A 14,130-nucleotide genomic window follows, 5' to 3' on the forward strand; every position below is an offset into this window, starting at 1 on the left:
TAAAGATATGGAGCTAATACGTTAAGTAACGTGTATGGTAACCTAAAATGTAATAAACTGCACGAGTCAGAATTGACCCGCCTTCGCCGCTTTATGATACGCTTTATTGGAATGAATTAATGCTATATAAACCGTTGTTCAGAAAAAGCGTGGCTTAATGGATTTTGCTCTCAATGTAAGTACATACATACTTGTGTATCGAAGAAAATGAATAAAATTCATGGCCAGGAGGTTCCTTGCGGTGAAGACTGTATGGTTCGATCGCGTTAAAGAATCCTCACCCTGATGTTACAGTTCACGCCCGCCGGCGTAATTCAATTTGGCCCCGTATTGTTCGACATCTAACGAAGGAGAGGAAAAACGAAGAAAAGACGGAGAACTGATAGACGACCAAAATCGTCTGCAGGTAAAATGAGAGGATCTTTCGAGATCGGGACGAAGATCCGTGCCCTCTCGAGCGTGGATCACGTAACTGCCTCCACCTCTTCTTCCTCTTCTTCTCCCTCGACTTATTCTTGCCTTGCTTAGTCTTCTCCTTCTCCTATTTTTTTCTCCTCTGCTTGCTCTCCTTCTCTCTCCGGACACGATCCAGCCAATGTACCTGAGATGTTACGAGTACAGGAATTTTGTGTAACGAAAAGAAGGCTGGCCAGTATGGGCTTCCTTTCGATCCTAATTCGTCTACCTTACCGGTACTTCCGTTCACTATCTCGGTGGTTCATCTCGTGCTTTTCTTTCCCTTCCTCTTTCCTTTAAATTCGTTTCACTTTTCAATTCTCTCTATAAGTACGTCTCTTTGCTTTTCTCGTAACGTCGTGTTTTATTTTTCGAATTGTTGCAGATATGATGACAAATTAATTTCATTTAGATCCTGGTTGAAAAGCTTCGTGGAAAGAGGAATATAAAACAAAATGGCATGTTTGAGTAACGTGATACTTGAAAAACTTTGTTTTATGCCTACAAAATACAGGACATTCTGTACTTTTTCATATTTAAAAAATAAACGAATCGAATAATTATTTAATCGTGTGAATACAAAGTATATTAGACATTATACTCTATATATGTACCGTAAATCTATTTAATAAACTTAAGAATTCTATAATTTAATATAACATTACTTGAAAAACTTGAAAGCCATTCTACACAGATAGCATGGTATGTCCCATATTATAAAACCTTCCGTAACGTAATTGGTTGAATTTACAGCTAACCATTTCTCCATTTTATACGCTTGCTAAGCTTTATTGTAAGTTAACAAACGTAAATATGCGTTTGTTAGCGATGACCCTGCGAGATTAAGATTTTTGCATGAGAGTCGGGCAAGTCACCGAGATTAATGGCAACATTAGCATCCCTGGAATTTCCGGGCTTCGAAATCGCGTCGACTATGTAAAGTCGGTCTTGAAAGTGTCGTGGGTGGTCTTAGAGCGGAGACTTAGTCACAAAAGCGGTTGGATTTCAACGAGATCTAACAAGAACATCAAGAAGAAGAAAGGAATCATCTTGTTAAAATCATAACGAAACAATTTTCTTAGCTATGTTTTCGCGTAATAAAATCATAAATTTTTTAAATAACATATATATAATAACATATATATAATTTCATTTTATTTAAAATGATCAGAATCAAAGACTTGATGGCAAGGTCGTGATTAGAATCAAGAATGAATACCAGACAGCTGCGACCGGTTAGGAAATAGTATGGTAATTCGTTGTGAGGATTTCTGCGAACGGCAGGACATTACGAGAAACGTGGTGGGACCTTTAAATCCTTTTGCAGAAGCCAACATCATTTACGGTTTGGCCAAGTAACGGGGAGGAGCGCGAGACGAATGGAGAATGAGGCGAGGAACTCATTATTAAATAGAAGCTTCTGCTTCGTGCGAGCGTATCTGATCTCTTACTGTACAAAAGCTCTTCCCTTTTTAAGCACTGACACTCCTCTGCTTCTAATGTTTTGTTATTTTTAGATTTATCAAAATAAATATACAATAGAATATTAACTGTTGGAACATCGATTACTGCAACATCGATTAATGAAAAATCTGAGAGTGGTTTGGAAAGCAGAACAGAAACTGAGGAAAATCGGTATATTATTATGTTGATTATCTTTTATTCCTATTTAATATTGTCTAATATTTAGAAAGTAACGCGTGAAATATGAAAATCAAACTATTCAACTCTACCTCTTGCCAATAGCTCATTTTATTGTAAATGTATAATTAGTATCGAATGCCTCAAAAAATATATATATAGTCATAAATTCTAGGGTGTATTTTAAAAATAATGTCTCGAGCGCTCAAACTTCTGTACTTAAAAAAACTCGATATCAAAACAAATAACAGTTGTAAAAGTGCAGCGTGTGAAAATTTGCAATTTCCTTCTAGGACGCGATGCACCAAGAATTCCTCAAAAAACAATCGAAACACTCGATTCAATGAGATAATCCTGGAGCAGTCACGATGCTTTTTATCTCATGATGAAAGAAACTGTTCCAAATAAATGACTGTTAATGGTAAAACGCGAGATGAACGTGGTCGGAAGTGCAGTTTTCCGTTTCTTCAGTCGACTAAGCGCTTATTATTGCAACAAGCCTAGCCGTCTTTTTATATCCAAGATTTTCGAGAGTTTTTGCTCCGATGTTTCGGTAGGATGACGATCTCGGGAAGCGGGATCCTCTGGATCGTGAACTGCTTTCTCGCTTCGCTCGTCCGGCTCAATTCTTTCTACGTTTCGAGCCGGCGGATCGACCTCGATCGATTTGCTCGAGATTGTCCCTCGATCATCTCTCAGATCGATTCGAACGAGTATCCTGATGATTGCCGGACGCCTCGATTTTCGGCCAGTTCATCCATCAGCCAGCCAATCGATCCACTTCAGAAATTTTTATCCACGCTGACTTTCGCAATTCGTTTGCAAAGCGTGTCATTATTTAGAGAATATTGTTTCTTGGAAGCTATCTTTTCTATCGATTTAATAGTTTAACAGTGGATTAAAACGATGCGACAATAATTTTGCTGTAAAACTTGAGCCTTCCAGAGCTGAATTTTCTTGAGCTGCGAAACACAAATTCTTCTCATATTTCGTATATATCCATATTCATACGTAATATCCGTATATTTTCTGATATTTCTTCTTTTATAAAGATTCTATTTTCACTAAATGTCTCTAGAAATCAGCTACATTCTTAAAATACCCACAAACGAATTTTTCAGTGGTAAGCAGCCGGGGACAGTGTACGTCGAACGAGCAGAGAGCGTCGTGGGAAAAGCGTGGATGCGTTCGGGGCGAAGGGTTCGATTCAATCCACCCTCCTCCCAAGAGTAGCCCTCGTGCCAAAACTCGTCTATCTCATCCTAGATTCTCAACTCTCTCTCTCTCTCTCTCTACACAATCAAATAAATTGTAACAACTCTCTCTAACAAAGAACAAGAAAAAAAAAAGAAAAATAGAAAACGCGATCTTCCGATCTTGAACAACAAGGATCTTAGATAATAAAGACAAAATAGAGACACCAAATAATAAAAAGTGATTACGCTCTGTCGCTTATTTGAGTCAGCTTGTCGTCTACTGGATGTTTATCTGCTGGATGGAGCGATCAAACGCGATCGAATCACGAGGCAACGAGGAACCTACTTCCGGCTATCTCCGGAAAGCACCTCGGTTGGATCCTGAGCATTTGAAAGGGGGAATACATGGAAACGAAACGTTCCATTCGTCCCGGTTATTATCGCGGTCTTGGCCTAGCGGTCACCACGGGTTTCCTTGAGTCGTCCGCCAAGTGCGCGCCTGATTGGACGGACACGAAGGATGTCGTGTCACCAGGATACGCGATAAACCGACAGGCGATAAAGTTCACCGAGCACCGCAGCCCAGGAATTTCTGAAATTCCATTTTGCGGAAGCCGAGGATCTCGTCCAGTTCTCCTTCCATTATCCTGAATGTACTTATAATGGCTCGCAAAAGTATATCAACACTTACAGGAAGTTCTTATGAACATATATTATGTGTATTACATGAAACATTAAAAAATTTCATTAGCACTGTAATGAGGCACGACTACTATGGCTGTGTATCGGTAAAATTTAAAACCAATTCGAAGATGTACGTAGAGGTTTTAAGATACTTATCGCAAGCACGTACTTTGTAAAGATCGCTGAAGTATTTGAACAAGTATTCGACAAGTATTCGCTGTATTAACGAGCCACATATTCATCCTTAGCAATAATAATAATAATACTGCGTTTAAGAGCAGTATTCGTATTATATGCTAATTCTTTACTAACCGTATGTTTGCAGTGAATGTCTTGTAACCTGTACACATTTTCAGGTTCCAGTTTCAGGTTTCAAGTTAAACTCTTTCACACGTTTCATATGTAATACAAAGTTTTCTACGCTAAGTGTTGAAATAGCTTTTGTGAGACACTGAAAACCGAAAAGTACTTGAATCTTTCCTAAAGCTGTTTGATACTTGGAATAGAGACTCGTTGAAACTTTTCATTCTACGGATCATTTTTTCTTAACGAAAGGGAAGATTCCATTCAGGAAGTGTGATGTCCTGTTGCAACGTACGAAGGGTGCGTTTGCATGAATTCAAAATAGAGTTCAGTGATTGGTCGACTGCGAGCAGGGAAATAAGTAGCAAGGCGCAACAACGGTCGTGGCTGTCTGGGACGACGGTGGCGACGGATTTACGAGTTTAATTAAGTTCTGCGGTCGCGTTCGTCATTTCGGTGAGCATCGAAGCCTCGTTTGCGACCAAGTTTCCTTACTTACACGCGTCCTGACTTATAGTAAGCGAAAGGAGCGTTAAAATTCCCACAAATATGTGCAAAGTATACGAAGGAACTTTTTCAACTCTTACGAGGCTAATGGTACGATATGTGCCAAAGTAACTTGTAGAAGATTATTGGGTTACTATAATTTTTCTCACGCAATTCACCTAATGGAACCCAGAACCCAGTACCTCCAACGAACCACATTTCACATTCTGCAGTTCACAGTCTGCAACGATACATCGACGTATTTCAATATTAATTACAGCTAAAAAGATGTTAACTTTACGAATGTCTGTGCACAATACGTAAAAGGGATTATATTAATGTTGAAAGAAAAATTCGTCTCTAAAAAGCTAGAAAACTGAAGCCAAGAATGCTTGATGCATTAAAATCTCCACAAATTTGTATATACCAGGAAACATATTTTCTGAGAAATAAGACCCAGGACGTTGATATTTTCTCGAATCATTGTGAAAATAAGAGCAAGCCGACTTTCATAGTTAATGATGTACTTAAAGAGGGTGTTGATTGCACGTTTCCTAATGTGTCACGGATCCTTTAGAGTTCCCGCGGCAAGTTTAAGCTTGTACGTTAATAACCTGCTGATAGAGCATGATAGGGGTTGGCGTGTTGCGAGGGAGACTCGCGAAAGGAGTGTGTGTGACACTTTCCTAATTGCCTGGCAACTTCTCTGCCTCGCACCCCTTTAAGAAAGGTAACCCTTTCCCCGTGCAGACCTCAGACGCTTCGAAGGCGCCGACGTGACGAAGAAATTTAATCAACCACACGTGATACCAGCCGCGAGAATTAAAAAGAAGTACCGCGTTCGAGAGAATGGCAACTGACTTTCCAGATGAAATTCTATGCGAATCCGGCCGCAGCTTGACATTAAACGACAAAGGCCTCTCTTCCTTCTCTTTCTCTCTATCTTATTATAGCAGCAGAGTACCGTTTAACTAAAATTCCCAACCATCCCAAGGAAGAATAATGATTCCGTACAAGCACGCACTAGCCTTCCATTAAGCCCCGTCGGACAAAATCTTCGTTCACGAGTAAGAAACACGACAATCATCAGTAGGTGGAGAAAAAGGCAGAGAAACGAGCAGAGAGGCAGCCGTGTTCTCTGCCACGAGTGGAGGCACGTGGGAATCGCGAGATTCGAAAATCTTTGCCTCCTTCGTTTCCCCTTCGCTTCTTCAACTTTTCTATCCAATTACCGGTAAATAGATACACAAATATATTTATGCAATCTTTATAATCGAAGTTTCCGGGTATGAATTGCGTTTTTGAGTAAAATAGAGGTCACAAATGTAAAATATCGCGAGTGACGTTTCCTGCCTGATAAATTCCACAGCGAAACTATCTCTGCATCTAATCTTGAGTAATTTAAATACACGTTTCTGTCACCTTATGGAATATTTAGGAAATATTATCGGCATTAATCGCGAGGACTGAATTAATTATGTTAAATCAACGTAATAACTAAACCAATGTTATTTGCCCCTTGCAGAATATCGTAGATTTTTCACCTACATATTTTCAATATGTTGCAATCTATCAGATTACTCTAACCATTTTTTCCAATCATTTCATTCTGAAACTCTTCTGTCTAGTCATCGAATGAAATAAAAATCCGAAAGTTAATTATCTATCGTATCGTAAAGTTAAGAAATTTGCAAAAAGTGGATCACTTTAATCTTTAAGGAGCACACTCGTGAAATAACTTGATGCGACGACAAACTGTTCCTCTCCTTTTTTATGCATCTTGCCTCAAAAGAATCTCGACTAGTTTCGACACTAAACGGTAGAAGACATTGTCTAACATAATTTAACGTAATTCCTTGCTGTTGCCCGTTTCTACGTTTTCTACGACGCGACGTCTCGAAGAAAGCAGCCGAGCGAGCAAGCGAGACAGATCCACCGCTTTCGGGTTGCGACTACGAGTAAACGTCGAGGCAGACAGAAGAAGTGAGCGGAGAATATACAATCAGCGTGATTGTTTGACACCCCATAATCAGCATCCTTACCCCTACTACGTCAACAGCATCTTTGTCTCTCCTGTCCTCTTTATTTTCTCTTCTCGCCCCTCTCGTTTCGACCAACAGGCAAGAGGACTTGCAACCTTCTTCCTTCGATTCTCTGCACCAGCTCTTCAGGTACTCGGCCCGCTTGCCACTGGCAGAGCCTTATTACCCCGATCACGACTCGAGATGAGACTCCAGGGAAGAAGACGAGAAACGGACACGGTTATATTATAAGAGACAGGAATAACGCTCGCTTCCCTTTTTTCTTCACCTGCAGAAACCTTCTAGCCAAGATTGTTGCTGTATGAGCTTGTTTCTGGTGCGTTTATGACGAATAGAAACGTGTACTGTGTTCGAGATTGGAAAGAAGGTTGGCGAGCGGAATGCTACTCTGATTGGAACACTGGCTCATGAAAGTATTCCAATACTTGTCATAGGAAATTTTTATGCCCATATCGTATGTGTTATATTCTGGAATTTAATTAACACTGTGATGAGAAACAACTGCCATGATTTTAGTGGTAAAAACATAAATGATCCCATTCGTTTCGATTACCTACTTAATTTATCTAAAATCTTGTCAATGAAGTTCCAATCGAATTACTATAGTCGTCAATATACTATCGTTAATCCCTCTTTTTCTACAATCCTTGCAAACAATCGCCGAAAACTTTTTCTCTATATTTTTAATCGTTACCTTGCATACAAAAATTTCACCGATTAATCGATTCTCTGTGGTGGTAATCTATGGTAATTCATATGAATTATCATATTTTCTATGAAACTAACAGGTGTTCCAATATTTGTAGACAGCGATACATGTCTCTTGTCCTTGTGCCATCCTAATAGCCACAATCTTCTTAGCCACAAATAGTTTGCATCTCGTTGTGATACTTCATACAGTAGAAAGTATGTATTACCACGTTACTCGTTTGCCGAAAACAAATACAGAAATTTCATCTAACCTAATAGCTAGAATGCGTGTTTTGATTTATAGAAAGTTTAAATGCGCAAACATGGATGGAACGCGCATGATACTTGCAAAAGTATGCGAAATATCCAAAGTGCTATCCTCGTTGTAATATTCAGTGGATGGGACGAATCTTTCTCTGGGCCCTGGCTCTTTAACTGCGTTCATAAAAAACTAAATTTGCATAAATACACGCAGTCTACTAATAGCGTTGAAAATTTCCTCGTCTAGTCAGGCACGGCAGTTTGATTCATAGTCCGTAAACGTAGCTGGCCGAGTCACGATCGACAGTGATCATGTAGGTGAGATTTAGAGAGCAATCACGCGAAGGAGAGACCGGTGGCGGTGCAGAAAGAGAGACGAAATGGCGAAGAAGAAGAAGATTACGAAGAAGATGGGGAGCAAGAGGGAGGAATAGAGGTTCGATTCAACAACGTCTGGCATCGCAAGCGAACCGAGCCCGAAACAAAAGGAGGAGTTCGTGCCAGCAGCGAACGGCAAAAACAACATGGATCCAGCTCTCGATCGATCGATCGCTTCTCGATCGATCCCTGGTATTACGCAGACGTGCACGTGAGTCGTACGTGAGTGCACGGGCCTGTCTTGTAGGTTGTACGGACTGTAAATTCAGTGGGGATCACTGAATCGGTGGCCTGCCTCGAAAACACCGAAGAACAGAGAGACTCGGCTACGATGGGAGGAGACGATGAGGAGGAGGAAGAAAATTGCATCCACCGACGCTCATTTCGCACTCTGAGCTCATTCGTACGTGTGCCGGCCCTTGCATCTGCTCATTAGGCGTGAAGAAAGAGAAGAGCAAGAGAGGAGAGATGAATGAGCGACTGGTAAAGCAAGCATTTCGCCTGAGATTTCCATTCATGTGATAGGCGTATAAATAGTTACATTACGGGCGAACGATCCCGATCGTGACTCGAAAAATGTACTATCTTCCAAACCTTTTGAGGGGTCGCCAAAGTAACTTTTTCGTGATTTTATTGCTTGTAAAGCATTGGCAAAAGAAGTCGTAGCACATACTCTTATTTTTCAACAAAGGGTTCTTTTTCGAAGAGTTTCTTTAATTGTATCAAATTTTTGTAGTCAGATTCGGTAGTCTTGATATTACGAGTAAAATTTGTAAAATTATTAAGAGGATAAAAAATTACATGTTTCGTGCCAGAACTAAACACAGAAACAAGTCCGATAATATGATATTAATTGACAAAGTGCTAAATCTCAAAACCGTTTCCCTGCGAAAGATAGGAAGTGCGACCTATCCTGTACTTCCCCTGTAATCTTCATATAACACACAGTTATAACACGGTTTGGTCACAAACAGTGGGTTAAAGAAAAGATGTAAACCACTGTCTTGCATGAACCAAAGAAGAATGGCGAGGGAAAGTTGGCTTCCCCAGATGAGGTAATTACAATGGTGGCCGATCCAGGAAGGTGACACGGGTGCAGTAAAGTTGGCCCGGAAGGTAGCACGATCGACGGAGAAGGTAGCGGAGGTCGAAGAGGAGGAGGAGATTAGGGCAAAGAGAAACCGCAACGTAGCTTCAAAGAGGTCTTGCCAGCTAGGGGCGCGTCTACTTAACTTTGATCAGGTCGAGACCGCTGATGCGAGACGAGCCATGCAGAAATAAACTGGCTGCCGAGTTTCCCGCCTTTTTGCATCTTGAATTATCGACTCTTTCGATACCTTCACTGGCCTCGAAATATTTCTTAAAAAGTTACCGCTTAACCTTGTCAGATCAATTTAAACCATTTCCAGAAATTTTCGAGAATTTTTTCCACCTAGAGACTATGATTCATGATAAATGATGAGGAAAGACGAATCAAACGGTGGATAAATCTGTTTACTGAGCACAACGAGAATGTAACAATGCGAGGACAGGACACTTTTGCCTCGTGGTAGAGAGATCCAACGGTGAATCGTGGCGGAGATCAGCGAGAGAAGAGATGGAAACGGCAGGTTGAACAGGTCGTTATTACGTTGAATTAGAGGGTGCAGAGCCGGAACGAGGTATGAAACTATTACCTCGCGAAACGGCAGACCCCCCCTCCTCTTGATCCCTCGCCATCGCCTCTCCTCCTCCCCATTTTGATAGAGGAGAAGGGGTTGGGTGGGGTTTGTGCGTAGTTTCGAGTCGCTCCACGAGCCACGAGGATGCTGGTCGTGAGCGAAAGATGATGATGCCCGAAGAGTATCCGCTATCGAAACGAAAGGAGCAAACAGACCGGAAGACACGGCCTCTATCTTCTCGCACTCACTCGATCGAACTAGCGTTAGAATCTAAAAAATGCGAAAGAAAACTGAAGAAAATTCACAAGTCACAAGTTAACGAATTTCGTTGCATGGCTGGAAAGAGTTTTACGTGACTCGTAAGATCTTATTAAAAATATCACTACAATTGTGCAAGTAGCTCTGATAATTAATTAGCCACGTAGCTTGGATATTCTGATTCTAACCGATCCGTTTCGTCTATATTTGTAATCCACTGTATCGAGAAATCGAAGGAAACTGTCTTATATCTGTATCTCGATTAAACTAATTATAATTTAGAAAACAAGTCGTTATTACCAGAATACCAGAATGATTCGTGAAATTCACGAATGTTCAAAGCTTAACACTATGTTACACTAGCGTCAGGTGTGTGTTAATTCCTAGTGCACGATATTGTGTACCTCTTTACTTATTTATTAGCTCTACCTTCCCACTTCAAATATTTTGGGATATTAAATTGTCCAACAGACACGACCTAAACCATACTTTATTAATTATTGACCTGAAAGTTACGCTACCAGCTATATCGAGGCACCAAGTATAAATTTCTCACCGCTTCTATTTTGCAATTGTTTTAACAGAAATTTGTCATTTTATTCACATTATGCAGTCAAATTCCATGTATGTAATATACACATATATTTCAAAATTCGCATCTTACGATATAAGATACCAAATAAAGTAAAATCTATCAGAATCTTCCAATAAACGTAACATCACATAGACGTCCTAAAACTTATGAACAACGCTATATGTTGGAAATTAGCCTGCTGTTACAGCGTTAAAGTCGACAAAGAGGCACGAAAGCTATAGTGAAAGGTGTGAGACTCACCACCATGCTGAGGACTGTGCTTGTAGCAATCTTGATGAGCCGAGGAGCCACTATTAGCCCCGAGGTGTGTACTGGAAGCAGGCGATGCGGTCGGATCGGTGTTGTTGGGGTTGGTACAGGCACCACTAACCGAATTCGCGGTGACGTTGTTGCCGACGTGATGCTTATTCCTCCTGTACGGCTCTGGTTCCCGTAGGTAGGGAGTGAACGGGCTTGGTGCGTCGGGGAAGGTCCCTCGTGCCAGTCCAGGAACTCGGGATAATGCGGGAACTCGCGCCAATCCAGGAATATGTGTCTGCCCTGAAAGATAAATAACACGTTTCTCTCCAGTTCTACTCCAATTTTAGCGTTTTATGCGTCAATGAATTTATTTATATCCTAAACGAAACCGAAGGCAACTTTAATCTTATTGCATTCTCTCAGTCTTTTTCGATCAAAACTTGCGAATTTTTCTAATTCTAAGATTAAAACATTTTGGGTTGGTGCATATAAAATGTTGTTTCCCAAAATCTGCTATAAGTCACATACATTCAATGTTAAGAAGATGTAATTTGAAAAATTACCATGAAGTTGCTGGAAATATAAATTTATGTACTATTTGTGAAATGTGAAAAGTTAAAACCATTTTCTGCTCTATTTCAAGTATTTGTTCTATTTCAAGTAGAAGAAAAACAGCTACGTTCCAAGAAACTTTGGACCGGAGAACTGATCATTTTTATAAACTCACCATAACTAAACTAATTAGTAAACACTCATATGGTAATTTCCCCATTTAAAAATATAATGTTTGACGGAAATTACGTGCGATTAAATTTCTACTTGCAAAAACGACTGCGCATTTCACATGCATCAACGAGTATTTATGCAAATTCTTCCTTTTGAGTGAAACGAGAGAAAGATTGAAATATAAGAATACGATGCCAATAGAATCAGGTACGATTAACAATTAATTGAATTAACAATTCAAAGTGTAAACATAAAGAGATTTGTAGAAGCGCGCAAAGACGCAAGGAAGATTGGATAATCTTGCTATCCAAAGCAGGGATGTTCAGCATCCTGGACGAAGAGGGACAAGGAAGACATATGTTTGTGCAATTAGCCCAATAGAGAGGGATAATTAAGAAATTTGAGTGGCTCGCGTCTCGATCGACTTCAATAGCATTCCTCGCACATTCCAACCACCGCCGGTGAATTGATGGAGCTCTGGCAGAGCCAAGTATCGCGTTGCCTGCATAGTATACACAGCGAACATGGCGATTCTCTATTGGGGCGGATCGCAATATGCACGCAGTCCGTGTGTATCGTTATACGGCGATGCACATTATGCGCCACGTGCATAGGCTCGAGTGCTTACGTAATCACTGAACAGGACATTCAGTGGCAAAATCACTAGGCTATATAACCTCTGGCATTTTATTCGCGAAATATCGATCGTTATAGGAAGCTCTGGATAATTTTTCTCCTTTACGTTTCCTTGAAAAAAGATCTTCTCGTTCCACTTTTCGCTCGAAGAGCACACGGTTGCAGAGGATCGGCGTCGATCGAGAGATGTAGAGCACGTTCCCCTTTCCTCTCGGAATCAGAAGAGGAAGCCCAGAATGGGAGCTCGCGAGGCGCAAATTGTTATTCTTCCAGTGAGAGAAGGAACGAAAAGGAAGACGAGAATAGTAGTTGAAAGAGGAAAGAAAATACGCTCGGCTGTGAGAGGAAGAGAGATACTTCGGCCACGAGGGCGAACGACAAATAAAGTTCGACCGCAAACTGCACGAAATTGTCGGTGAGCCCAGATGGTCAGCTCCGGTGCGCCAACCGATGCCTACAAGATTATTCCTCGCTACCGACTACCACGATCGCCGGGCCAGGAGAAACAAGGGAGCTCTGTGTTCAGCTCCTCGACCGGATCCCACGACTTCTCACGTACCGGACGCTCGTAATGCTCCAAACGTATCGGCCGACACTCTTTTTGGATGGCTCGCCGAGGTGTTTCCATTCAAGAGGAGCAAAGTAGAATGGGATGTAGCACGGCGGCGGATAATTCAGAATGGATCACGGATTGCGACGGAGGAGAGCAAGGCAGCGCGCTTTCGTCCTTTCTACGAGGCAGAGGTTTCAATTACACCTTTCGAGAGATTTTCCCTCTGAACTCTTCTCTAAGAGATTCTTTTCGATTTCTCGCTGTGTCTTCTAGTGTTTGATGTTTCTATTAAAAAGAAATAAGATCAGGAATATGATTATCGAATATATTACAGGAAAAAGTGTCTTGATACGACAAAATGTATTTGCTTAAGTTCTCATAACTACTTTCCTCAAGGTTCTTTTCCTACAATCTCTTTTGCTTTCTTCGATGTTTCCATTAAATAATGTTTCTATTAAAGAAGAATGAAGAGAAGAGCGTAACGATCGTAAAATATATCAAGAGCCAAAGAAGCGACTTGCTACGACAATAAGTTTTATAAATATTAAATTTCCACAACTTTTATTCGGATTTCTATGTCTGCCAAGAATAGTGAAAAAAATGAAACGACTAGAATCAGGATCGTCGAATATACTAAACAAGGACGAAAGAAGTGAATTGATACACGAGTCACGGTATTTAATTAGTTTCACGCTTTTCACAACTACGTAAGGGGATCTAACACACCTGAACGAGGATTGTTCTTCGACCGATCCAACATCAGAGCACCAAGGATCTCTTCGAATGTTAGATCATCAAGACTTGACTTCGCTATCGCGTCGTGCCTGTTCGGGATATCTGAAAACGTACCTGCTATCCGAATCTAGAAGCGGAAAGGCGGTTAATTACAATAAACAAGAACGATCGTGATATAACACCTTCACCGATTGCCCCTTCGCCTGTTCGTTGAACATGGTGAAGCAGAGAGACAGAGAGAGAGAGGGAGGGAGAGAGAACAATAATTCCAATCTCCGCAGCACGAGTGGTGGGCTTATCTAATCAAAGTGTGGCAGCCCCAGAGGACGGAAATAGCGCGGCTTTTTCCTCCTCTCTAATAACGGACCCCTCCCTCCGCTCGTCTTACGTCCTCCTTCACGTCGTGGTCTGCCAGCATTTCGAGAATTTTACACGAATCTTTCCTCTTTTTTCCTCTGTTGCTTTCGTACAAAACTATTTTTCTCTCTATTTGCTAGATTTTCCTCCTTCGTAAAAATTTATCGCAGAAAAGGTCCTCTTCTTGGAAGGAACGATAAAGAAAATTCCTATTCCTCCATGGTATAGAAAA

At 40.9% G+C, this 14,130-nt stretch overlaps 1 protein-coding gene across 1 annotated transcript in view; it reads right to left on the bottom strand.

Annotated features, from left to right (window-relative positions):
• LOC117155306 (uncharacterized) overlaps positions 1 to 14,130 on the bottom strand; it is a 37,268-nt gene that overhangs the window by 11,047 nt on the left and 12,091 nt on the right. The window contains exon 4 of the mRNA XM_033331154.2: positions 10,892 to 11,191. Within this exon, the coding sequence (XP_033187045.1) occupies positions 10,892 to 11,191 (300 nt within the window). The remainder of the gene's footprint in view (positions 1 to 10,891; positions 11,192 to 14,130) is intronic.

This window comes from Bombus vancouverensis, chromosome 12, assembly GCF_051014615.1.
Source record: "Bombus vancouverensis nearcticus chromosome 12, iyBomVanc1_principal, whole genome shotgun sequence".
Classification (NCBI taxonomy): domain Eukaryota; kingdom Metazoa; phylum Arthropoda; class Insecta; order Hymenoptera; family Apidae; genus Bombus; species Bombus vancouverensis.